The sequence below is a fragment of the Perna viridis genome, chromosome 11 (genome assembly GCF_037379345.1).
Source record: "Perna viridis isolate PV_CMFRI_1.1 ecotype Kerala chromosome 11, ASM3737934v1, whole genome shotgun sequence".
Classification (NCBI taxonomy): Eukaryota; Metazoa; Mollusca; class Bivalvia; order Mytilida; family Mytilidae; genus Perna; species Perna viridis.
In genome coordinates, this window is record NC_142455.1 from 7,536,562 (window position 1) to 7,564,325 (window position 27,764).

Here is a 27,764-nt window from a genome sequence, read left to right on the forward strand (position 1 = left end):
TACTATATTATCCGTGAAAAATACTAGATAAATGAATTTTTAGATAAAAAATCACCCACATAAAACAATGTCAATTGGGGATAGAATCTACCACATAAAACAGTATCAATGAGTGGGACGGAGAGAATCTCCTACATGAATAATTCCAAAGGTAACCGGATATGGGTTCTACACGAAATGCCAGCAAAAATTCTAGGATTCTATTTTACCCTGGAGAAGTGTTATTTTGGTGTGGAAAGTTGTTTATCATGTTCCACATTCCCTTTGACTAGTGACAAACTTGACTTTCATGAAGTATTTGTCCAAGTCAGACAATTAAACATTTAAAAATCATTATGACACTAAAACAATGGACAGGACGAGAATCAAGCATTTTGTTGTTGGAGATGTGGGAAGCTTTGATGCATATCATGAATTCATAATAGGCCAACGTCGAGAGATGAAAATGTACCAAGTTGCACTGTTACTTGCAGTCATGTGACATTCTAAAGTAGACCTTAGTCATGTGACATATACTTTTGCATCATTTGTAAATCACATTATCAAAAGGTTTACAGCAGCAATAAGCATATCAAATATAAAAACATACCATTAATTGCTAGTGGCACTTCCATACCATTGTGTCAAGTTTTAATTGATAATTTCAACAAAATTTTACTTTTCAGTCTTTATTTATTTTAATTTCTATTTAAAAAAAATCAAAAGAGAGTGATACCATATTAGCAATGAAAAAAGTCAAATTATTAATTATTGTAAACAAATACAATTTTGTTATTTTTAAGTAAGTGACTAAGAAATTTGAGTTAGTATTCCAAAATGTAGAACAATTGATTTCACTGAAAATCATACATACCTTCCAGAGTATTAGTATAAATATAATAAGAACCACTAATCCTGCTAAAACAGCTACTAATATAATCCACCATTTTATTTCTTCAGTAACGCTCCTACCCAAATCTGGTAATGCGTATGTTGTGGCCTGTATTACAAAAGATTGAAAGCGTATTAATGAGCTAGGACTTTGATTGAGCTTCAAAGCTTAAGTCAACATCATCCTACTAAAAATTACCAGGAGATGTAGTATGATTGCCAATGAGACAGTCATCCATCATATGCCAACTAACAAATAAGCAGCCATTTCTGTCAAATCATGACATATCATAAACATAAAGTATATGTTGTTAAGCAAGGAATTTGGAAAAGGGGAGACAAACTATCATGCAAAAGCAATATATTAAAATCTATAAAAGCATAAACTATCAATAAAACCTCAGATATCAGGTTCAGAAAAATGTAACCATTACTGATAGAGAGACAAGGAGATTTAAATATAGTTCAACCTCTAATGAGAGGGAATGTAGTGAACCTGTCCAATCTGAACATGAAAATAATCCACAACCTGACCCCCTACTATCCGACATTTCACAATGATGGTCTTATTCATTTGTAGTTTTGTTTTGCAAGAAACCTACATACTGCCCTGTCAGTGGTATTCATGTCAGATTAATAGGTTCTTAAACATTGAAGTCCCTATTGAAGATCAAGTGTTTCTTATATGGATTGTTGAGAAAATCAATCTTTTGCACATAAAAGAAGAAAGTCTCAATTTCAATAGGGATAAATGTAAGTACCATATGAAACCAAAAATTGTTGCATTTTACAAGAAACCTACCTACATTCAGAGAAAATACTGTCATATATTCCAACAACTTTCATTGTGACATTATGTTGCAAAATCAAAATTTGTCTGTCATGGTGTTGAAACCTTTTTGAATAATTTCTATCATGTACTGTATAACAATATCTGATTGGTGGATGATGCCACACAAAAAAGGTCACATGAAGCTATCAAAATGGGTTATCTTACTTAGAAAATGCATCAAAAGAGAGGAAAACTGTTCTATGTCATATATGTCGTGTAATCAGCCTGAGTGGATCTAATAACATAAATATTATTTTTAGGCAAAATGGTATGCCAAACATACAAACAAACATGCAATAAGTACTTACACTCAGAATAAGTTTTTTGCAGAATATTAGTTTAGCATTTTAAAGCTGACCACTAAAATGCAAAAATGCATTAAACTTAGCACCCTGCAAAAACTACTGGCTACATGATATCATCACCACACAAGTTACTTGGGAATCCTGTATTCACTATAAATGCTTGATGTTTTTCATGTATCTTTTCCCTTAACATTTCTATACATTATCCATCCTCAGCAGGGGTTTCATTATTTTTTTTTTGTAGCAGGTACCTTTGGTTTTGTAGAATGTACTTTTCATCATTTTGTTTAATAAAAATGTATGAAATTTTAAAATTCTGGAGGAACCTTTCAGTAGTTTTGAAGGGTAAAGTTTACCTGGTACCACCTCTTAATGAAAGGCCTGCTCAGTTGCATCTTAAAGAGACAGAGCTAGGTTAGGGACATAACTCTTGAAATCAAGGATATGTTTGTATCATATTTAATTTCACCAAAGCCTATCAAGTTTTCACTGGAAACAGAATGACGTCAGTCCAAGTTAATTTTTAAGCTAACATGAGACTGATATAAAAACGTATCAGTGATTTGTATCAGATGTTACCCTAACCCTAGGTCTACCACCTTTAAATGGGTCAAGTACAAAATGAGATCCTTAGGTTAAATTTTAACAGAACTTACCTGATAAACATCATCAGTAGTATTCTGTTCTATATGTAAATCTGAATCTAAAATAACCATTCCTTCTGAATGTATCCATACTTCATCTACAGCACTAAACTCCTAAAAATAGAAATAATTTAAATATATTGGTAAACCATATTTAATCATATTTTACTGGCCTTTTCAATTGTAAACTGCATACTGAAATCAAATGTAAAGAAATAAAAAAAAACTTTAAAAAGCATTCATGATGTTACATGAACTAGATGCTCTAAAGAGCCTGAATCACTCAATGGTTTGATAAGCAACACTATCTTTATAAAAGCAGCCATATTTTTAATTTGGATAAAAATTCCTAACACTCAAGCTTAAGGAACAATCATATCAATGTCCAATAGTATCAAGGGAGAAGATTTTTGAAGGAAATAACAGTTAAAGTATTAAAAAAATTGAAAAAGGGCAATAACTCTATTATGACTGAACAGATATACACAAAAAATTGACCAGAGATAGATCTCGTCAGGCTGAGGACTTTTACCTAATCAGAGCTTTGCTAAACCTAAAGGTCTTGAAGATATATTCGAAAAAAACCTTTGTCTGACCCTATATCCTATTTTTAGTAACAGCTGCCATATTTTTTCAACAGATAAAAATTCTCCACATCAGGCCAATGCAGAATACCCTAAGGAATATTCATACCAAGTTAAGTTCTATTTGGTCAGGTAGTGTCAATGAGAAAATTTTTGAAAACCAATATTATATAATATTAAAAAAAGTGAAAAAAAAACCTCAAAAAAGGGCCGTAACTGAAACATAGCTAACACATTAGCACGAAAATTTGACCACAGATTGATTTTATCATGTTGAACACTTTTATCAATGTCAAAACGTGGCTAAACCAAACATTTCTTTTTTAGATATATGTGAAAACTGCTGTCTGACCCCTATGTTCTATTTTGAGTAACAGAGGCCATGTTTTTCAAATGATCAAATATCACCACATCAATTATATGCACAATACCCCAAGGAACATTAATACCAAGTTTGGTTCTAATCGGTCAAGTAGTGTCAGAGGAGAAGAGTTTTGAAAAATTGTTAACAACCATGAAGGATGACGTACGACGACAATGATGACAATGGATGCCAGGTGATGGCAAAAGCTCACATGGGTTTCTGCCAGGTGAGCTAAAAAAGTGGGGTAAAAAATTTTTAACTGCATTAAATCTTTTTGAGCTCTTAGGGCATTTTACCAGCATAATATGTTAGACTATACCTGAACCAGTGTCGATTCCCAAATCCTGGCACGTAGCAGGATTTTAGCTTGAGCTGCTTTCTCCAAGCCTTTTATCCTACATTCCATCACTCTACAGTTTGCTTTCTCTTGACAACCCTAGAAAATTAAAGAACTGTTTTGTACAATAAAGTTTTGATCTAATTACAGAATATACACTTGTTAATTGGTTTTGTATGTACCTTTCATTAACCGACAAATTTCTCTCCAAATGCATGTACTTTTTATAATGTACTGCAGCAAAGAATAAAGTTACCTTCAGGGAAATGAATAAATATTCAGTATTTAAGTGTCAGTCCCTGTAAAATCAGGCAGTAGGTGAAACATGGTATAAAAAAAAACATTTTTTGATAGTGTAGTTTGACTATTTGCACCATCAGAATCAAGGAAAATTGACAAGATTTTCCATGTCATGCTGGACCATTGAGTTGCAATTTCATCTAAATGCACTGAAAATGAACATTTCAAGGGCAGTTAACTCCGTCAAAATCTCATTTTCTAAGATTTTACTGACAAATTTCTGAGAAAAGCCAGTGATGCAGAGATCAAATAATGGTCCCTTCAAGTAGAGAAAGTGTCCTTGAGTAATATTATACTGTCAGATCGGTGGGGTTTTGACATGTATGTTTCTGATTTTTCCCATTTTGCCTGATTCTTACAAACACTTACACTTAATTAGACAATTCACAAGGAAGTTTAAACTTTATATCATTTCATATTTACATTGTATTTTAATCTTAAGTTGAAAGAAGGGCTTATTATAAACCATCCTTCCTCTATCGAACGACCTTCTATAAAGACCAAAATTTATATTAAAAAGTCAACAAAGTGTCTTGAAATTTTATAAAGTAATTATGTACCTTGTGACATAAATAGAGACTGGCACATTACATCTATTAACACATAGTTACAAGTTAAGTATTGGTCTCTCTAAAAATCAGAAAGGTGATTCATGCATGTGAAAAACCCACCAAATTCAGTTTTATTTCTTATTAAAAAATAGTTACTGACCACATAAAAGTTTTCCTTTGGTTGTTGCGCTTTTGAGATAAAAATTATATAGATTGAACATAAAATTGACAATTTGCAAGAGTTATCGTTCTTGATTTGGTTTCATTTGGTTGATTTTAGTGGGAGATGGAATATATGACTTTCTGAAAAAAAGTGCAGATCAGAATGCAGAAATGATTATGGTTTATGAGAGTTTAGCAAAAAGCATCGTTTGTTTGGTGGCTTTTCTTCTCCATGAATCACTTTACAAATGTCAGTTCCTCAATTTTATGTGGACTGCTACTCAAAAACTTACCACGTGTACAATATTTTTGGATACAAGCTCCTGTTTCTTACGGCTTGGTGGTCCGGCTGTTGTAGAAGTAGGCTCGACTTCCCGCTTGCGTCGATTATCTGTTACTGTATATGATGGACCTGATGCCTTGTTACCAGTCTGTACATCAAACTGTGGCTAAAAAAAAAAATATATATATCAGAAAGAGTGTACTTTTACAGGACACAGTTATAAAATTAGCATATGTAATTCATGTACGAACACATGACCACACTATTATATTTTGCCATTCCAAATCAGTTACTTAAATACGATATTTTCAGGATTTGTCAGCCTAATCTGGCATATTCACGAACATTTTATATGCAAGTTTTATCAGCAAAAAGCAAAATCTATGGCAGAACAAATTCATACTGCAGTAGAAAATTTCATATTAGTAAAAGGATGGCATGCCAAAATTTCAAATGAAGACAAATCTGAGATCAAAATGAAGCAGGTGACACCAAATAAACACAACAAAGATCACTACTCTACAATAAAGAACTGAAAATACCATAACAAAAAAATTGTGGTGAACTCATAGTTATTCATTTTATATTTTGTTCTGTAGATTAGGTTGATTTTTGTCTTTTATGAATAGTTTTACTTCCTTCATTTTGGGGTATTTGACAGCTTGCTTTATGGTATGGTTTATGTCAACTTTGAAAAGTGTGTTGTGAACTGTAGAAGTTTGTTTGTTGCTTGACTATTGGTGGATGACTGTCTCGTTGGCAATCATACCACATCTTCTTCTTTTATATCAAGTGCTCCTTGAGGATGAGCAGTTCCTGATTTTTGAGAGACACATGATGTGCCACTCGATGTAAGATGGAGGACATTCATAATACTTGAAGCTGATAATCTACATCTGTCAATTTCAGTACAACGGCCTACACTGATTTGAAATTAAGTAAATATTGCTTAGCCAAAAGGTTGATGTAATTGTCATTTCTTGCAGACCTGCTTAAAAATCTAAAATGTTACTTCACAGGAAAGGATAGCTGACAGCAAAATTTAAATTGTCATCGTTGTTAAAAAGTTCAGTTGAAAACTTTCAATATGACATATTTTTAAATTCTTATAAAAATGATTTTTTTTTTACATATTCTACTCGCCTGAATGTAGCTGAAATATTGCTGTGCAGGTGTTAAACCCCAACAATCAATCAATCCTATATTGAACATTCTTGTCCAATGAGGATAAAAAGAATACATATATAATTCAGATTGACATGTTTTAACTTCACATCAATTTAACAATAAAACCACCAATACCCCTGTAAAAGGTTACAAATCACTGTAACGTTTGTATTCACAACTTTACATCAATCTTGTGTAAGCATCAAAGTTACTCGGACTGATTTCATTCTGTTTCAAAGGAAAGCTTGTAAGTCTTTAGTGAAATTAAATATGATACAAACACATCAATAATTGAAAGTTATTTTCCCTTAAACTAGGTCTACCTCCTTAAGCAGAGGTAATAGGTACAGGGTAATGAGCTACTGATTTGGTGCACTTAAATTGAATACCAAATAGACTGATAAAATTCTAATGTCTCTTCTGTTACATTTTACTGAAAAATACTATAATCTATACATAACTGAAAAAACCTTTATCATCTAAAAACATGCATAAAAATAAATGAGCAGGGGCGGATCCAGACAATCACCTAAGGGGGACCCCACCTCCTTGGATCCACCTACGATAAGTGACAACAGGTTTCATAAAGTTCAAAAGAAAGGTATTTTCATGCTTCCAGTCAAACCTAGCATGCAGTATACTGTAAATGTGATTGACCCATACATATAACATACACCACATAAAGTAAGAGATCTTTTTAAATCTACATCTCTCTGGGCATACTATGGTAGCATCAACCCAAACTAACAACTTTAACATGCATCAATAAAACAACCACTTAAAGTCATCTTGTCATACTAAATATGTCACAATATATTCAACACAGATAATTTAAAAAGGTAAATGGAAAAATAGCTTCTAAGCAAATCAAAACTGTGGCATTAACAATGAGAAACAAAACAAAAAAAGGAAGCTGGCAAATGGATAGGCTCATGAATAAGTTATTTTTATTTAAAAATTAACCCTACAGAAGATTTTTTTTGCCAATTATCTCCCCTTGGAAAGAAAATTTCTTGAATAAATGTCTGAAATTGAACCCAAGTTAATTTTATGTCAAAATTTTTTTTTCGAAAAAACTAGACCATAACATTTTAACATCATATCAAAAACTTTACACTTTTTGAAAATACATATTTCTGTATTTATTTGCAAGATGGCCAAAGGGATGCCCATGTAATTGGTATGATCTCCCTTGAGAGACATTTGTACCAGTTTCTTGGTAACTTATCAGGAAATAATTAAACTGTCAGTAAAAGGGCTTTTAAGTCTTGTTCTCAATTTACCTTTGACCTGGAATTTCTACTGTTGAAAGCATTTAAAACTGAAGACCACTTAGTATTCAGTTTACTAAATTCAGGTACATCAATATGATGCATAGTTACCAGAATTTAAAATGTTTATAGTGTAGAAATAGTTACGTGTCATACGTTTTATAATAACATAAAGGTTTTTCTTAAGAGCTGTTCCAGAATTAATTGTGCAGGGGATCAGAAGGCAGCTCTATTAAAATTTGATGGGTGGTTGTTATTTTTGATAGCATTTACAATGAAAATAATCAACTAAAATGGTATGCATGGTGGGATAAAATGAAAAAAATGCCTTCTCACCTCCCATTAAAATTATTTCTGAAATACCCCTAATATGATTGCAGTATGTACTCTTTAAAACTTCTTATGCTTTTAAATAGGGATTAGGGATCCATTCTCATAATTTTACAGGGTCATATGACGAGACGTGCAAGCCCTATATACACCATAGCCTAAGGTAGGAGTAAGTGCCTTAGATAACTAGAGCTGAGTATGTCAGGCATCTGATTGTGGAATGCATACTACATTGATAATGAAAGCTGTTAGTAACTATATACACTTACATCTTTAGGTCGTATAAATAGATTTGGTTCCTCCTGTATAAAGCAAGAACAAAAACAAAGCAAGCATTAGTCATACTGTTGGTTATATATCACATGTTTAATGCCAAGGTGCAACAAATACACTGGTTAGGTCAGCTGATGATGTATCCATAGTATTATCTTCAAAAACATTAAAAAAAAAACACTATCTAAACATTACTTCTCTTTAAATGGATTGTGTGAAGTTCACGAACATCTAGCTTCATTTGAAATTCATGAACATCCAGCTTTATGTGAAATTCATGAACATCCAGCTTCATATTAAATTCATGTGAATATCACAAGATAAAATGTCATTTTTTTATCAAATGATCTTAATACGAACTTCGGCTGAAAAGTTTACATGAAATTCATGTGTAGTCCATTTTCATGTAAACTTGGTCACAAATTTCATTTGCTCGATTCAGGTGAAAATCATATGAAATATTATTTTCTGTATAAGATCTTGTTCTCTCTGAGCATGGACTAGTTATACATAGTTATAATACTGAATAAACAATTTAAGGAGTCTGATTTAGAGAGTTTTCTGGTTTCTTTAATTTTTTCTTAGTTTTCACTTCAAATCTCTATGGAAATGATTAAACTGTCTCAATCAAATTCATCCAAAATATAAAGTAAGATCTACTTTATGATAAATTGTCTTGCTCAATAACTCTTAATTTGCACTGAAGTTTGTGTTTATTTCTTATAAACAAAACATTAAGAAAAATTTATCCTGTATATGAGCACTTAATTACTTGCTTTCAGTTTCATTTATCATCATAGATAGACATCTATGAATACATCCATTTATTACTGTAAGTTGTACCATTTAATCATTCTTAAATCATTGTTAAAAAAAATCACACACTCCAAGTCAATATAATCATTAACTTCCATCAGAATAAAAATACATGCTTTATTTTGTACTACTGTTCTAGTCAGTACTTTTAGGGATTTCTACCCATTAACTTATCATAACCTCCCCTTTCTTACAATATATATATTAAGTGTAAGTGTTTGTAAGAATCAGGCAAAATGGGAAAATTCAGAAACATGCACATCAAAACCCCACTGATCTTACAATATTATTTCACTGAAGGATGCTTTTTCTATATAAAAAGACTATTACTTGATCTCTGCATCACTGGATTTGCTTAGAAATTTTTCAACTGAATGTTAGAATAATGAAGTTTTTGACAGAGTTATCTGTCCTAGAAATGTGCCTTTTCAATGCATTTCAATGAAATTATAACTCAGTGCATGATATGAAAATTCTTGTCTTATTTCCTTGATTCTGATGGTGCAATTAGTCAATTTAACTTCCAAAATGGTTGTTTTTTTTTTTATATACCATTTTTGATCCACTGCCTGATTCTTACAGAAACTGACACTTCTAAAAGCAGTTATCTCCTTGATAGACTACTATAGTAAATCAATGCAATTGTAAGTTGTAAATCTAGAGTTCAGTATTATTGATCGTAAAAAAAAAAAAAAAAAAACAGCCAGAAACACAAATCAATATTTAAGTGTATTGAGGTCAGAAGGTCGGAAAGTTTTAAGTTGTCATAGGAAAGTCAAAAATGAAATTTAAATTTTCCTCTTTCAATGCATGCTTTTCAAACAAAACTAATCACTTCAAAAAATCAAGTTTTCTTCTAGCAAAACAGATAGTTGAAGACTTTGAAAATGTTTTGATAACCAAAATTTCACATGCCCCTGTGTGACCAAAACTGGAAATTTTAGTACACTATAATGTGTGATTGAATGCTCACTATACCCTGAATTAGCCAAATGTAAAAAAAAAGTTCAAATGCAACTAAAAAAATGTACCCTTACTTACAAAAAAAAAAAAACCCTTCTTATAAAAAGTCAGAGATACAATGTGATAGCTGATCATCGCAGATTGCCCCGTTTTTATTATACATATTTAAATGATTATATAAGCTGGTTCATCTGGGTTCTCAATAAGTTTTAAAGTAGGTGGCACCATTGAGGTCCCTCTCAGTCCGAACCGAGCGCTGAATTGATTCTAAACCTTCCCACATACGGAATCCATGATACAGAATCAGTTCTGCATTTGAAAAAAAAAAACGGATCACGTCCATTACAACAAAAGTGCCGAATTAACCACGATTAATGTTTGTTTATTCGTACTACTGTACTACCGATCACGACAAAACAAAATTAAGTTATCAAGGAAACTAATCTGCATTACAATAAACATCACGATCGAAGGTTTCTGACGCATTTTTTTATGTATGAAACGTGAAATAACCAAAAATTTTTATTTCAATTTAATTTTTTTTTCAGCAACAAAATAGCCAGCGCCAATGTCAAATAGACGGCAAAATTGCTGGTTGCCGGCACTAATTGAGAACCCTGGTTCAATATATAATAATTCAAGAGATATGGCATTAGAGACTAGCATGTTAGACATTTTACGAAGTGCAGAAAACAATGTATATATCTGTAAGAGGAAATTTATCATTATAGTATGGTGTTATATTGTATGAAAGAGTTGCATGACTTGACTAAAACAAAATAGTCAAATGAATATTTCAGATGAATGTATGTCAAAATCTTTAAAAATGAAGAGAACTTTGCACTATTATGAAAGATCTTTAAAATTTAAGCACTCCCTCCCCCCAGTAATTTTATTATTACAATGTTACCAGATTTTCTAGCTTTCTATAAATACATTTTATTCACATGCCTTAAAAATATAACTAAAGTAACCTAGCCAAATAAGTTATGCATGGGTTTGTACAATTCATAAAAAGAAGAAATTTTTGGGTATTTCTCCAATTCTAAAACAATGCACATGATTTTCTAACCACCAGGTGGTGTTTAATTTTCTGTGAGCAGTTGCCCACAATTTTACATTTTCTGATATTTCTACAGATGTCATGGGAGAAACCAATTCCCTATCTGCCTAGTCATGAGTTAAACTATTTCTCCACTCTCTATTGTAAAATTTAGATTTTAACAAGCTCGCTTTAAACCACTCCTTACAGAAGGAGGATCTATAAATGCATGGTGTAAGAATTTGTATATAATATTTGATTATTACAGTCCTTGAACCGATCCAGACAACAGTTTGATGGATCAATGGCCCCTGACTGATTGATCACTGATGGATTAATAACCAATGACTGGTGACCGATCTGATCGCAGTTTTGTTATGTAAAATGATGGATGATTTGTTGAAAATAAAACAAATGTAAAAGTGTAAATTGATCCTTTAGGTCTATTGAATTGTGTAAAATTGACAAAGGAAACTGTAAAATATACTGACTGCTCTGTGGTCACGTGATGTGATCACCAGTTTAATTGATTGGTGTAATGGATCAATGACCGATCACAATTTTTGAAGCAAGGATCAGTTCAGGTACTGTAGAAATATTGTTCTCTAAAAGCCTCTGCAATTTGTGACCATGACCTCAATTAACATCGAACTCCTTACAAGTCATTTTTGTAGCATAGCAATTTGTTATATACTGTGAGAATACTAATGTTCATGGGGTACCAATTTTCATGGTTTTCATTGGTAGGCTAAACGATAAAATTTGGTTCCCAACAAAAAAGGGAATCCCATTGATGTACATATTGAAAACCACAAAACCACATATTCAAGTGTTTCTTCCCTAAAAATTGGTATCCACAAATTGAAGTACTTTCACAATATTAAAAACACACCATCCAGGAAAATTCACACTAACAAACTTCAGAATGGTTAAGACAGCTATTTACTTACCTCTATATTCAAATGATTGACAAATTCAGGATAACTCAAACACTCAGCTGGACCTTTAAGAACCTGCAATTATCAGTACCAAGATAGTCAATATACAATGAAATATAAGAAGTCAGTCTTTTTATTTTGATATAAGACATTTTAAATTTTATAACAGGAATACATGTCTTCTTATGACCCATAATATTCAAGTACCTATAACTACTTTTACTGCGCATATCATTAAAACACACTAATCTTATTTGATAAAGGGCTTTATTAATAATGTTTCAAGAGTCCATGAAACACAATTTAAGCTATCACCAACAATTTGGGTTTTGAAAAAATGGGATTTCACTATAAAGGGAAGGTATGAAAATTAGGTCTAAGAAAGAATGGTATTTCACAGATGATATCCTTACCACAGGATCTTGCATCAGATAAAGAAGCTGTTTCCCTTCTGGATACTGTGTCTTCAACTCAAATGGCCAATAAATCCTCAGTGTGGCTCCACCAATAGTACCTGGACCTCTGTTGTATACCTGGAAATAACATTTGTTTTTTTTTTTATATTTTACATGTAAAATCTTACACAACAGAAAAATTACTTACTTGTATACTATTAACGAACTTATTTTTGCAAGTAATTTATTTGCATAGATTTTCCAAGCATGATACTGTGAAAATAAACTGTAACAAATAAGTCCATTCACTGTGAAACACATGATTAACAGAGTTTGTTGCGAAAATGAATAGTACCAAAATCAAAGTGATATCCAGAAATACACAATATTTACATAAATATGCTGTTTATATGCATACAACAGCTCAAATGTTTAACTAGAGACTGTCAAATTGAGAGCAATCCGGATTATTCGTTATCACAGAGATATGATTGATTTAGCAAAAAATGGTTCATTTTAAACTGACCTAATCAGAAATGTCAACATTTCAAATCTTAATGTGGATGCCAACATGGTTAAAGTAATACCTTAGTGTTGCCTTCGCAACATTAATCACAGGCCAGATAAAAATGGTCTATATTATGTGAAAGTATCATTGTTTGTAGAGGTTTTCTTCAGTTTAGCAAACCATAGATTTTGGTTCACAATGAAAAACAAATTTTCCATTCATTAGTATGATAGACTTGTCTAATTCATGAAATCATGAATCTACAACCTGACATTTCCTTCCCACAACTCAAGAATAAAATAACTTTCACAACACACTGTGTAAAAACCTACAATGTAAGTATGATTGATGGCAGGTCCAATATCAGTTTCTGTATTCATGCCACTGATACCCCTCGCTGGTCCTCGGAAAAATACATCACCATCTGGATCAGCAGATCTATAAAAAAAAACAGCTTTTCATGGACAATAAATTACATGTACGTCTTAATTTTCGAGAGTCGAAAAACACAATTGACTATGGAAATTTTAAAACAATCAATTTTCCAGGTTTTGCAGTATGCTAACCATGAAATGACAGCCAAGTACTGGTTATCAATTGTTTATGTGTATAAAAGCAAGAAAAATACATTTTCTATACAAAATGGCAGAATATTCAGTTAATATTTCATAGTTAAATGACTCAGTGTCAGATCAACGTCTAATCACTTGAAAAGTCACAACATTTCAGAAATCACTTTATTTAATAGCAAGAAGAACTTCTACACAAAACTACATGTGTAAATACAAACTTAAACAAATATGTAAAAGGGATACAAATGCCCCCTGGATGGCTGCAAGTTTAAAATCTTCAGCAAGACAAAAAGTAGGTATAACTTACCCCCTCAACTCCACTTCAGCTCTGTTTATCACTCTGACCTTGATCTCTTGTATATCTCCATTTTTAGTCTGTTCTTCACTTGTCCTAAAATTAAAATTGAAGATGCACACATTGTCATGCTAATGATACTCCCAACTCATACCAGAAGTTGATATCAAAGAGCACCCAAATTCGCTCATAATGTATGCCCCATCTATATAAAACCACACGCTATTTGAATTCAGTCCATCAATTGGGAGCCAACATAATCATGATAATACAGACAAATTCAAGCAGAGTACTTTGAAAGTACTATTGATCGTGGGGTACCAATTTTGTGGTTCCCAACAAAAAGGAGATTTCCACTGATATGTTTACTAAAAAAAACTCAAAACACACAATTCAAGAATCCATGCACTTGTGTTTCTTCCCTATTCCATGAAAATTGGTATCCACGAATTAAAGAACTTTCACAGTAAATCACGCTTTCCAAACTGTTTAACCTAAAAATGCTATGAAACTCATATCACAATTTTAGAAAGTTTATAACTGAGGTAACATCCAATATGAAACTTCCAGTTGGAGAATACTAAAGGTATAGGATGGTCACATGACCTTTACAATTTATCATTGGTTAATAAATATATCTGTAAAATATCATCCTATTCCTACATTTAAAACTAAGATAAACAATTTTTTATCTTTAATTTCTATAAGTACATTGTATTGCACACCAACATACATACGTGTTCACTTTGATAATTATAGAAAATCGCTCCTCTCCTGCTGGTAAGTTCGTAGAATTAAAGGTAATTCTATAGTGTCTGTCATTGGTAGTTTTTTCTTGGTTACCAAATGGATTCCCAATGTTTGATAAAACCAATAAAGTTGTGTTGAGGACTTTGTCAACTGGAGTTGCACCTGGCTGAAAGGAGATCAATAATACAATATCTATGGGAAAAATAGCATCAAGTCACTAAAATAATTACTGTTATATTTTTTTCTGTCTATGAATAAAATAACCTCAATCAACTGGGGCACATTAAGAAACCTGCAAAGCAAGAGCACAAACAGACACACAAAATAACATCAATTTACCGGCATCACAGCTTGTACTTTCGTTCTTTCAAACTCTGCTGGCACAGTGATGAAAAGTTTTGTCTCGTAAGCTGGCTCTCCACGATTTGTCAGCTGTATGTCAAGAATGACCTCGCTATCCTCACCATAACTAAGGACTACAGTACCATCATCATCTGTCTTCTGTCTAAAAGATAGATTACAAATGTTTTCATATAAAACATCTCAAACATATTTGTGATTGAGTATTTTTATTTCTGGTGAGACAGTTTCAGGTTTTTACAGGGGATATAAAAAGAAAAGTGAACCCCCTTTGGATAGAAGACGTTTTTGGTTTAGACAGGTCAGAGTTTATCCAGATTCAAGACACATCTAATTTATATATAGACAACAATTCAATTCAATACCCACAAATGTAAATAAACACATTCATGGGTATTAATTTTTGCGGTTTCAAAAAAATATTATTAGTGCTAAATGATGTCAAGTCCATATTTTGCTGGCACTATTTTTTGCCTCCTCCTGTCCACTGCTAAAAAAGCAAAAATTAGTACATTTACAGTATTCAGTTCATTTAGGGTTCATTTTATATCATTCTTTGATTTGACAAAAAAAATTTTTCAGTCTGTTTGGGTAATGAAAACATCAGTTTATTGAACTGTGACAAACTGATATTCAATTATTGAAACAACAATTCAATTCAACATACATTGTGTGTCAAATCCTTATCAATTTTACATTTGAAATATTGACAATATTGTCAGACATTGCTAAGTAACATTTTTTAGCAAAATTTCAGTTTTGAGATCATTTATGAAAGTGGGCTTTGATGTCAAAAAGCAGCCCCAATTTTATAAGGTCAATAAAAATTGAAAGTTGAAATTGACCAAATGGAAAGAAAATATACAGTAAAAAAATTATAATGGTAAAATCCAAACCTGTAATAATGCAAGAAATCACTGCAAAGAATTTTTAAAAAATCCAACATGAGATTTTCCTCAATTCCTATCTCAACTAATATTTTGACAAATCAGATAATTTGAAATTGAAGAAACACTCAGGATTTAAGGATATTCTTGAGATGAAACCCAGGCTATGTCTGAAAAAAGTTATATGGTGACAAAATTTTTGTCATAGTGTCATTATTTCAAAATAGTGATTCCTGTTTTACAGAAGGGATTTTTCTACTTTCATTCAAATAAGGCCCCTGCCCCTGAAATTTAGAATTTATTATTAATTGGGAGAAAAAATAACAAATAAAATAATTTACCATTTGCAGATGGAAGATGAAGGTAAAAGAAGTTTGGAAACAGTTCTCATAAATCGGATGCCGTAAGAAGTTATAAATTGAAGAACAGAAGCATTTCTTTCCCCAATATTAAAAATGCTCTCAAGAAACTGTGACAATAAAGATTTGCAGACTAATCAATAAAATATTACTTTCATTTTACAGACAGACAAATTAATGAACAATTTTCATATTGCTTGCTTCAGTTGGGAAATTCACGATAAATTTTGGGAAAAAATAAATCAAAGGCAGAAAAAGCCCTGTACAGAAATGCTTACATAGTAAGGTTGACCAGACTTGTGACCATATGTATATCGCTCTCACAAATATCATTAGAACCACACTCCTTGGCAAAATTCACCTAAAAAATAAAGAAATCAAAGAAGGTAAATTAACAGCAAAGCTAATACTCATGAGGATCCCATAACTCTGAGGTATAAAATATCAAAACCCTCAAAGTATTTTTTAACAATGATACTATTGTACCAAAAAACAAGTAATCCTACAAAATCCATGTTTAAATAGAAGACCATACGGACAATGATAACCCTATACCATTATTTGACTGCGAAGTTAGTGGTCTTGAATAAAAACTTTTCTTGAGCCATTAAAAACTCTCCAAATGTATATGAGTAGCCTAACAATGGTACACACATAAAACTTGATATTAACAGTTAAAGGCACATCCAAAATACATATATACCTCAGCTTCTAATGTGGTGATCTTTTCCTTGCCTGTGACCAAAACAGGATATTTATTGATGTCAGGAACTCCGTCAGCACACTGGTCCCGTGATGGAAATGGAATTTCCGCCAGACTGTAGGATATTGTGAAGGATATAGGTGTCAGTTTATCACTGAACTTGTCCTGAAATAGACAAATATATGAACTTGTACACGCTGTTGTGCTAGGAACACCCCAACTCTTATACATATGTGATATGAAAAAGGAGAAAATTTTTTGCAAACAAAATTTGTCATGTGCCACCAACTGCCTGGTTTTTCTAAGGAAATCACTTAAGGTTATATTTACCACAAGTTTAATTTTCTCCTTTGTACAGACTTCTACATTCTGTTGAAGCAGATCAGTTCTGTTTTCCTTTACAGTGCCACGCTGATGTAATGAGTCGACATTGACAAACATTGCTCGTTCATTACCAATACTCCTATCTTTTTCAATCTCTATCTTATAAAAAATCTTCTGAGCTACATTAAAGCTGAAAAAAAAAAACAAGCATTCTGAGAGTATTGCAAGGCAATAAAAAGTCTCCTACTAGCAGAAAAATCTGTCGAAGAATAGAATGTGTATATTTTTTTTAACGAGAAAAATGTGGAAAACTGAGTCTGCATTAATTTTCATTTTTTTTCAAGTCCAGGGCTGCAAGTCAGCAATTAATCAAAGGACAAAAACAAAATCTGATCTTGAACTGTAACTTGTCACCGTAAAGCAGTGTACTTAGTATCAAATGTATATTTGCAAGCAAGATGGAAAAAAGTGGGGAAAATTGATATGCTGGCCAACTTGCCGAAAGAATGGGGTGCAATCTTTCGAGTCCCCTTGTTGAATGTTGCCTGTAGGAGATTAAAAACAACTGCCATGTTGTTTGTTCCTCAGTAACGTTGTTATAAAGTTAACTAAATATGAGGTCTATATAAATCACCGTAAAACAAGTACACATATATTGTTTAAAAAATTTAGCACATGAAAAATAAATCCTATCATATTACTTCCTTTTTTTTATTTTCAGTAGATCTTACAAGAATTAAAAGTTTTCAGATTATAATTCCCTACAAGTTGGAAGGAAAATTTCTTATCCATAAGAAACAATTGCTAACTGGTATAAAAGGACCCTTAGAATTATTTTGACATCTGAATCATTAAATAACTCCAGTGTAAGGCCAACTAAAATGGATTGCCAGATTTTCATCACCTTGGTGCCTCAAAAGTTATCTCACCTCAATTATTTCTATTTCACCAAAATATCAAATTTCAGTTGTTTTATTCAAGTCCTTGTCCATTGTGTACATAATAATTCCACAGAATCCTTATAAAAATCAGACACTGCCAAATGTACAAGTGATTCAAGATATAGAAAACCCACTCAAAAAAATAAAATAAAATAAAAAAAAATTCACATGATATAATCTACATAACTATAGTCTTTCCTGAATACAGACCAGTAAATTAAAAAAAAAAATACTTTCTTCTCCTACTTAAACAAGCAAATATAGATTGATAAACATCAAATCTCAGTCCACAATCCACAGAATCTCAGAAGTGCAAAAACATCATGACAAACTAATACTGGACTATCACTGTTTCTGAATCAGAAATAAAATTTAACTTGGTGGGCTTTTGACATGAGTGAATCACCTCCTGCCTGATATTTATGCAGACAAATAATAAACTTTGATGGTCTCATATACATTATATGTACATGCATTATTACAAAGCACTGACTAAATATTGGGAGTTTACAACCAGATATATATATATACAATGTATATGTAATTATTACATTTGTTGCATCTTACTACCACTCAAATTTACCTTCTAATATCACTAAAATTAAATACAATAAAAACATCAAACAAGTAGATATAAACAGGGAACCAGTTAAGAAATACACGCATTCAATATGTTAAGACAAATATATATAAAAAATATATATAGACATGTTTAGAAAAGAACCATATGTATTTGAATACCCAGGTATATAACTAAGTCATGTGACATCAACTTATTTGAATAATTGAAGATTTCTATTGACCACCACAGAAATCTGCTTTCTGATCGTTCTTGACATCTAAAGATATTCAGAATTACTTGTAGTAACCATGGTAACCTAGCTATGTTACTTAGCCTGGCCACATCGTTTTTTCTATACATATTTTTATCCAATTTTCCACTACTGTTCCAACAATCACACAAACAAAATAAAAAGAAATATTCATATTTAAATTGAACTATACCTAACAGTTTTCTTTGATCAAATTAGATAAAATTCTGAAAATATGTCTCAGAGTTTCAATGCACTATCAAACAGCAAATTTGGTTAAGAAATTGAATTATTTTGGAAAAAGATTTTATGTACATAAAAGATTTTTTCATACTGACTATAGCATCCTACCAATAAATTTCTGCTATGTAGTAACATGATGTCTATTTTTTCTAAAAGAGAAAAACAATCTTCAACGAATCAATGCATTTATCCTGTCTTTTTCACCTATCATTTGGCCTAAAAAAAGACTTAATATTAAAACCATCCAACAATTTTTAAAGATTACCTGCTGACAGGCTTGGCAGAATAAGACATACACAAATGTAGATCAATACAGTGTTTCTTGCCAACTTCATTAGGAACAACACAATCTGCTGGCTGGCTAAGGTTCACCTTTATCGGGAACAATGTAACATTAGCTGCAAGTCTAACTATAGGTCGAGTACGGAGTAAGTAAGCTTTGTCCCCATAGTATGAGCCAACAGCAATATCATCATAACCATTTTGATCAATGTCCAATTCACCACCAACCGCATGTCCAAACATCTTTACACCTGGATCGACATCTTCCGCAAAGATTCTCTGACAAAGTGGATTTAAATCTATTTTTATCAAATTGAAACCATGGTATGAGTAGCAAAATGAGGTAAATCATATAAATGATTTATCATCCCTTATCTCTTATTAATAGTCATTTGCTTATTTTGTTTTAAAAAAATGTACTTTTTGATCACTTTTAACCATTTTTGCATTATTCACTTTATTTACATAATGATACTTTGTTGAATTGCAAGAAATTGCCTAAATATGAATTTGTTTTTGATTGGAACAGGTTGGGAAGCTGCATTATTGTTGCTGGACTACTACCACATCACACTTGTTATGTAACTAGTGCTATTGGCAGAACAGGACTTCCTTACCATATTACGGAGCACCTGATGTCACTCCAGGTTTTTTGTGGGAGTTCATATTGCCAGTGCTTTAGGTTTTCATGTTATGTCTTCTTTCTTTTTCTTCAGTTTTAATAATTTTTTTCAGTTTGCTACATTTGTTTGAAGATCATCTTTATTTCCTGTTTCCACTTTCCATCCATGTCTTTGGATTCTGAAGTATTTGAACAGTCCTACTGTTCCAGTATTTCAGTATTTTTTAGATACTTTGTAAGTTCAATGCAATCATAAGAGTCAATATCCCCTTCCTGCCTTTAACTTTCTTAAATAAATGTTCAGACACTTTGTAGATGGAATGTCTACTTAGCAAACTAAATGTTTTTTGTATTCTTGGACTGTTACCTAGGTAACCAATACCATCCTTTGGATATTACCTAGGTAACCAATACCATCCTTGGGCTGTTACCTAGGTAATCAATACCATCCTTGAGCTGTTACCTAGATAACCAATACCATCCTTGAGCTGTTACCTGGGTAACCAATACCCTCCTTTGGCTGTTACCTAGGTAACCAATACCATCCTTTGGCTATTACCTAGGTAACCAATACCATCCTTGGGCTGTTACCTAGATAACCATTACCATCCTTTGGCTATTACCTAGGTAAACAATACCACCCTTACCTGTGCATACTTGGTCACAATACCATCCTTAGACCCGTGAAATAGATAAACTGCCCCTCTTCCACCACCTTCATATGGGGCACCAACAACTAAGTCTGAAAAATTATTAAGTTTGTAAAAATTGCAATCTTATTGACATTATCAAAAAAGTAATGAAATAGTTGTAGATCCTAATCATGCTTCGTTCCAGTTTAGTTGACAATGTGACAGTGGTCAATAAGGGATTCAATTTAGTAAAATCATGGATCTACTTTTATCTTTGAAAACATGAAGATTTTTTTTTGGTCATACCAAATAATAAAAAAAAACTAAACTGGAAAGATCGATAGTCCTGGAGTTATAGGCCCTTTAATATGCAACTTTATACCCATTTGCCGTATGTCGTAACACATTCACACGTGTCTCAAATTATAATTTGTTAAGGTGTTATCTAAATGGCTAATTGCAACCAAATTTGCAAGTAACAATTATTTTTTATTGTATTTCGTAATACCAGGTAATATTTATTACCACTCGTAACTGTGACCAATTCATCAAAAGAATTTTCCTGCTTATTTCACGCATGGATGCCCACACTTGACATGCTTATAATTTTGTGTACACCTAATGATCTAAGGCTTCAGAGCCATTGACACACCATTTAATAAAATAATTGAACTCACGGACACTTTAAAGTACACATAAACAAAAAAACAAATTTTAATTTAATTCAGAAATATTATACTTAGTAACATCACTGCTATAAAATGCTGTTGATAAAAAACGCTCAACTCAGATCTTCACTGACACCTACTAAATAAATTTACACGTCTGACTCTCCACTTATCTATGTGTTTTTTATCGATTTTGGCCAAATTCTACTTATATTCCACATCAACTTATAGTGCCGAAAATATGGTAAAACCATACACCAAATTTGATAACAATTCAAAGTCAAGATAATTGCAATGAAATTTGAATGAACGGACAAATCAGATGATTCTGATATCCCACAAAGTGAGAAACATTATAATATTCTTTTTAGCCATATTATGAATCTCTGTATTTGTATCATCCTACAACCTGCAGACAGATAAATGTATAAAACAGGAACATAGAACTGACAGTTCCACTTTCAACATGCATACCTTGGTAACCATCTAAGTTGATATCTCCAGCAGGGGAAAGAGAGAATCCAAACTGTGAATCAGTGCAGGTCACTTGTTTACATTCCTCCTCTGTGGCTTTTTCATTAGTTATTTTCACAGGGTCAGTATCTTTAGTTATCTGAAAATAATTTAATACGATTTGTAACAAGCTTTCAGAAGTTATTTCGCATACTGTAAACCATGAAAGTAGCTTGAAAAGAGAAATCAGGTAAAAAAAGACCATGCAAAAATTTCCTCGTTTACAATAACTTTTTGGCATTGCAACATCATTAGCCTCAATATTCCTGTAGTAGCCCCCCTGTCAAGTAACTTGGACCATGATGACCCCCAAGAGCCTGAATCGCTCACAGGATTTGATAAGCAGCATTCCACTTTTGTAATAGTGACCACGTTGTTTCTTACCTAAGGAACAATCATATCAATTTTCATTCAATTCTGTCCAGTAGTTTCTTAAGAGAAAATTTTTCAAGTGATGATATTAAAAATAGCAAAAAGATGATGTTGAAGAGGGGCAATAACTCCAATGTGGCTAAACAGATTCACAAGAAAATTTTACCACAGATAGATCACATCATGCTGAACACTTTTACCCTGTCAGAATTTTGCTAAATCTGATGGTTTTGAGATGTATGCTAAAAACTTCTGTCTGACCCCTATGTTCTGTTTTTAGTAATGGCAGCCATGTTTTTTTAACAGATCAAAAATCCAAATGTTGTTTTTGTTCAGGATATCATAGGAACAACCATGTAAAGTTTCACTGAATTCTGTTCAACAGTTTCAGAGAAGATGTTTGAATAATTGTTAACGACAATGATGAGAAGGACGGACACCAAGTAATGGCAATAACTTACTTGGCTTTTGACCAGTTGTAATGATAACACCCATTTTCCACCTTTTAGCCTCTTTATTTTCAAAAAAGGTGGGGCAACAAGCACCAAAATCAGTAGGGCCCTCTTTCAAAAAGATTAGTTTGACTCAAGTTACATAAGTAAACCATAGGTACTAACAACAATGCCTACAAGGACAGGCCTAGGGTGATACCATTATACAACCAAAAATATTTTTTGCAGTTGCATAAAAATGGGTTGAATGAAAATGATTTTAAAGGAATTTTTTCAAAAAGATGGATAAAACATATGGACTATATTATAGTATTGCATTGCTTTATTACCTACCCCACTTGAGCTTCCCATATACACATAGATGGCACCACCAGCTCTGGCTTTCTCATAGTACAAAGGTGCTCCCACAATCAGATCATCATATCTAAACAAAATAAGCAGAAAATCACTACACATATATTAACATATTTTAATCTAATAAGTTACTGATTTTGTCAAATTCTACACAAATTTATAAAATTTATCACCTGATTATGCATGTACATTTAGACTAGAACCTATATATATATCATCAACAATGTCATCACATTATGACCCTTTAACTATTTGAAATTGCCAGCTTGTATTGTAAACTTTCATACCTCTAAAGCTTTCAAGCCGTTGCTATGGCTCAGCCTTTAAGCTGTTTCTTAGATTGAACTTTTAAGCCGTTGCTATGGCTCAGCATTAAAGATGTTGCTAAGGCTAAGTTCTACCCTTAAACTACAGAACCTTAACCGATCCATGTTCTATAATTGCAATTAATCATGGATCATGGATCAGTTTCTAATCAGTTATTGACCCCTCAAACCAGTGATTGCTTCCTATTTACATCATGTGATCACTGATCAGTTTATAAAAATTTCATAGAATGGCTTGTTTTGCTTTTCTATTTGACAAGTTCACTAAGTGATATAGATTAAGACATAAATTGCAAAACATGAATTTGACATTTAATATGCAAAGTTAATATACAAGTATACCATTATAAAAGATTCATTCCAATGAAAATCTGAAATTTACACGATTCGATCACTTGTTACTAAAGAAAGCCATGATCACATTTGTCAACCACCATCAGTCTGCAATCAATCAATAATCAGTCATCAATCTGTCTGCAATCAATCAAAAATCAGTCATCAACCCATCATATAGTTGCCTGGATTTGCGCAGGGACTATCATTATTTGGATAGTCAACATGCATGTATTGCATAAACTACGGCAGATACGGCTTGGAGTAAAACAAAAGAATTTCACTTGTAGCATACTGATCGACAGCCATGCAGTAAATATATGAGGGTTTACTGATCACTTAACAAATCAAGCTTCGATAAAAAATCAAGTACCATAAAAAAACTCCTAAACTCTATTGTAATTTCAGGAAATCCATCAAAAAACTTCGCACAAGTATGAAATATTGTGAACTTTTTTATACCTTTAATACCTACCCATCAGCATTTAGATCAACCGTAGCTAAATCATGTCCGAACAGTGAAAACGGTTCTTCTCCAACCAGAATATATGAATATTGAGTAATTAGATAGCCCTGTAAGTTTGGGTCTTTTTGAAGCAGTATAATGGCGCCAGTTTCGTTGGAATGTGGAGCACTCCCAACATACATCACCTTCTTTGGGTCAGTGGAATGATAATGTCCAGAGGTAACAGCAAAACCTGAAAATATTCACATAAAGATGCAGTAATATTGTAGACTTTCATCAAAACTGTCTTATAACTGGGAAAATGTGCATCATTTTTCTTTTAAATTGGTATTTTGTTCATTTAAGGAGGTAGACCTAGGGTAAGGGACATAACTCTTAAAAATCATTGGAACGTTTGTAGTCAGCATTTTACATCAATCTTATGTAAGCATCTAATTAACTTGGATTCATTTGATTCTACTTCAAACGAAAGCTGAAGAGGCCGAGCTAAAATTGAATATAATACAATCATATCACTGATTTCATGAGTTATGTCTCTTACCCTAGGTCTATCTCCTTAAATGTACAAACAAGTAAATGATATACTGTGAAAGTACTTTTATTTGTGGGTACCAATATTCGTGGTTTAGGGAAAACTTATCAATTCGTTGATTCTTGAATTCATGGACTTGACAACTTTATCTTGCAAACGAATGGGGAATTCACTTTTCGTTGGTAACCAAATTTCATGATTTACCAAATCCATGATAACCACAAAAATTGGTACCTCACAAACAATAATACTTTCACAGTAATTAGAATTTAAATATGTTATGAATTGATGATATATTCGGTTGAATGGGAAACACTTGGAAATATGTGAACAAAAAGAACTTTTAAATATACAAACTTTCCTGAAATAAATCTGACAATTCAATTATCGAAAGAAATGACCTCTTATTGATAACATTTTTACCAAACAATTCAAAACACAAAGACTTGTGTTTTTTCAACAATGATTAACCCACTGCTTGACTCATACAGAAATTATACATAACTTTTTTATTAAAATCCATCAAAGTCAATGCACAAAGACTGTTGGGGCAGAAAACGGGTATGGTATTGTTGTGTAGTGGTCCAAAAGCAACTGCATATCAAATATGACTGACCTACCACAAGTGGTTCATCAAAAAACTTAACATAAAAACACCAGTAAAGCATAACCTAAGTCCGATCTCCTCCAATTTAGGACACAGACACAACAAAAGATTTCCTTTTTGTTATGGAACCTTATGGTACAAATCATAAAAATCTGTAATTCATGATTTTTGTTTGGAAACAAATGGCCAAAACCACAACTCTCCCTAGGCTGTTTACCCATATAGGCTCCATATTCCACAACGGGGTCTTGTCTGTCTGCTTCCTTCTTCCACGAAGAGCTGTAATACATCCCTGAGACACCCAACTGTCTTTTAACAAGTCTTGTAAATACAGCACCTAAAACAAATATTGATTTTTAAACATATCAGAAAAGAGGTGATTCATGCATGTCAAAAACCAAGAAAATTTACAGTTTCATTTCAAATTCAAAAACAGTTCAAACCCCTTAACCAGTCTTAGTTTGTAATTTGGTTGTTGCACTTCTGAGATATCACAGCCAAATGTGCCATATATGATAATCATATGGTGCTCAATTCATATGATAATCATAAGGTAATTTTGGCTTAAAAACATATGACAATTGTATGTTTGCGAAAAACATATGATTATCATATGATAAACATGCAATAATCATATGTATACCGAAACATATAATTATCGTATGGTGCTTGATTTATATGATAATTACAATTTTCACAAGAAATGACAAAATATCATTTATGTAACATAGATCAATGCTAAAAATGGGTTTGGGCTATGCACATTTTAATAAAAGAACCATAAATCTCCAGACAATTCCCGCTCTAATAATAGAACTCTGGGCAATCTCTAGCAAAGTAAAAATAGCATTGAACAAAACATACTTTTAGTTTGGGATAGTGTACAAGACTTGATTGATGAATGATTCAAGACTCAGTGACATAAACAAAGCTCCGAGTATAAAAGTTACTATCTATTGTCGATCTCCAAACAGTTATTACTTATTCAAATGAAATTTAACAGACACATTCAGCCTATGGGGAAATCTTTCTAAGCCATATGGATAGAGCATGCATATAGACATGATAAAGTAAGGATATTTCATATAACTAGATTCCATTTAGGAGATCATAAAATCTCTTCAGAGAACAGAGAAAATATTCTAATTGATTACAATTTTTGTATCAATAGGGAATAATACATTATAGGAAATTCTACAGTAAAAAGCCAAGCAGTATTACATACATACATACAGTGAAACTAGTATAAACTTAAACCATATTGGACTGTAAAATTGCTTTGGTTAAGACAAGTGTTCAGTTTAGACAGGTGTTCGGTTTAGACAGGTGGTTGGTTTAGACAGGTGTTGGGTTTAGACAAGAGTTCAGTTTAGACAGGTGTTTAGACAGATGTTCAGTTGAAACATGTTTGACTTGGACAGGTGTTCGGTTTAAACAGGTATTCCGTTTAGACAGGTGTTTGGTCTAGACAGGTGTTTGGTTTAGACAGGTGTTCAGTTTACCAAGGTTCAAACTACATTTACATTTAAATTGATATAAAGGGACTTTAAAAAGTGTCTGGTTTAGACAGGTATTTAGATTATTCAGGGTTTGGTTTAGACAGGTTTCACTGTATTAAATTCAATTTCAACAGTAGAATTACCATGCATATTGTTCATAATCAAGTTTCACTAATGACAGAAGTTATAAAAGGTTAACTGTTTATACAGGCTAGAATCATTCCCAACAATTCATTAATAAAACGAAAAGTGATTGTACAATTAAAACAGAACCAGATATATGGAATGTTCTATTCTTAAAGGAATTAATATTGCACACACCTCTGCAAGTTCAATAATTCAACAGAAAATGACCTGAATTTTAACATACTACGGTAAAATTTTGAAGGATAGTTTATGTTTTAAGTTCCAGTGCTGCCTTTTCCTCTGATGTTTGAGACAAGTTTATTACCATTTTAAGCTATGTGAAAATTTATTTTTCATCCGCCAGAAAGTATAAATACAATCACTAAGACCAAAGTAAAATAGATCTTAATCATACATTTTTTTTATGACGGTTGATTCTACTTTAAAATCAATTTTGTGCTGTGTAGGCCAGTTCTTATTATCTCATATATACACATGTAATACCTGTAAATGTAATATCACACAAATGAAATACAATGTATTCCATGATGGATGAGAATTTAAGAAATATAACACCACTGAGATTGCAAGACAGAGAAAACTCAGACACCCATGGGAAAGAATTCAAATTCTCTAACGAAACTCTGCTGAGTATCTTACCCAAAGGTCTTCATAGTTTTGCATTTTCTAGGGTGTTTGATTCCTTTTTTAAAGTTAAGTAGCTGTCTTTGTAAGAATCATGCAAAATATGAAAAATGTGATACACCCCAAAAAAGGCTACATATTTTTATTTTTGTAA

At 32.3% G+C, this 27,764-nt stretch overlaps 1 protein-coding gene across 3 annotated transcripts in view; it reads right to left on the minus strand.

The window, feature by feature from the left end:
- Positions 1–27,764, minus strand: part of LOC148602816 (integrin alpha-6-like) — a 58,554-nt gene that overhangs the window by 8,851 nt on the left and 21,939 nt on the right. For 2 of the 3 annotated variants that reach the window (XM_088554031.1, XM_088554033.1), the window contains exons 6-25: positions 25,558–25,677; positions 24,211–24,433; positions 23,056–23,146; positions 21,860–21,998; positions 20,733–20,827; positions 19,447–19,742; positions 17,192–17,375; positions 16,862–17,026; positions 16,437–16,519; positions 14,892–15,057; positions 14,540–14,718; positions 13,815–13,898; positions 13,268–13,373; positions 12,446–12,565; positions 12,045–12,107; positions 8,270–8,302; positions 5,243–5,398; positions 3,919–4,035; positions 2,664–2,765; positions 854–979 (exon numbers count right to left, since the gene is read on the minus strand). In XM_088554031.1, coding sequence (XP_088410157.1) covers positions 854–979; positions 2,664–2,765; positions 3,919–4,035; positions 5,243–5,398; positions 8,270–8,302; positions 12,045–12,107; positions 12,446–12,565; positions 13,268–13,373; positions 13,815–13,898; positions 14,540–14,718; positions 14,892–15,057; positions 16,437–16,519; positions 16,862–17,026; positions 17,192–17,375; positions 19,447–19,742; positions 20,733–20,827; positions 21,860–21,998; positions 23,056–23,146; positions 24,211–24,433; positions 25,558–25,677 — 2,648 coding nt within the window. The remainder of the gene's footprint in view (positions 1–853; positions 980–2,663; positions 2,766–3,918; positions 4,036–5,242; positions 5,399–8,269; positions 8,303–12,044; positions 12,108–12,445; positions 12,566–13,267; positions 13,374–13,814; positions 13,899–14,539; positions 14,719–14,891; positions 15,058–16,436; positions 16,520–16,861; positions 17,027–17,191; positions 17,376–19,446; positions 19,743–20,732; positions 20,828–21,859; positions 21,999–23,055; positions 23,147–24,210; positions 24,434–25,557; positions 25,678–27,764) is intronic. The other variant, XM_088554032.1, reaches the window with a different exon arrangement.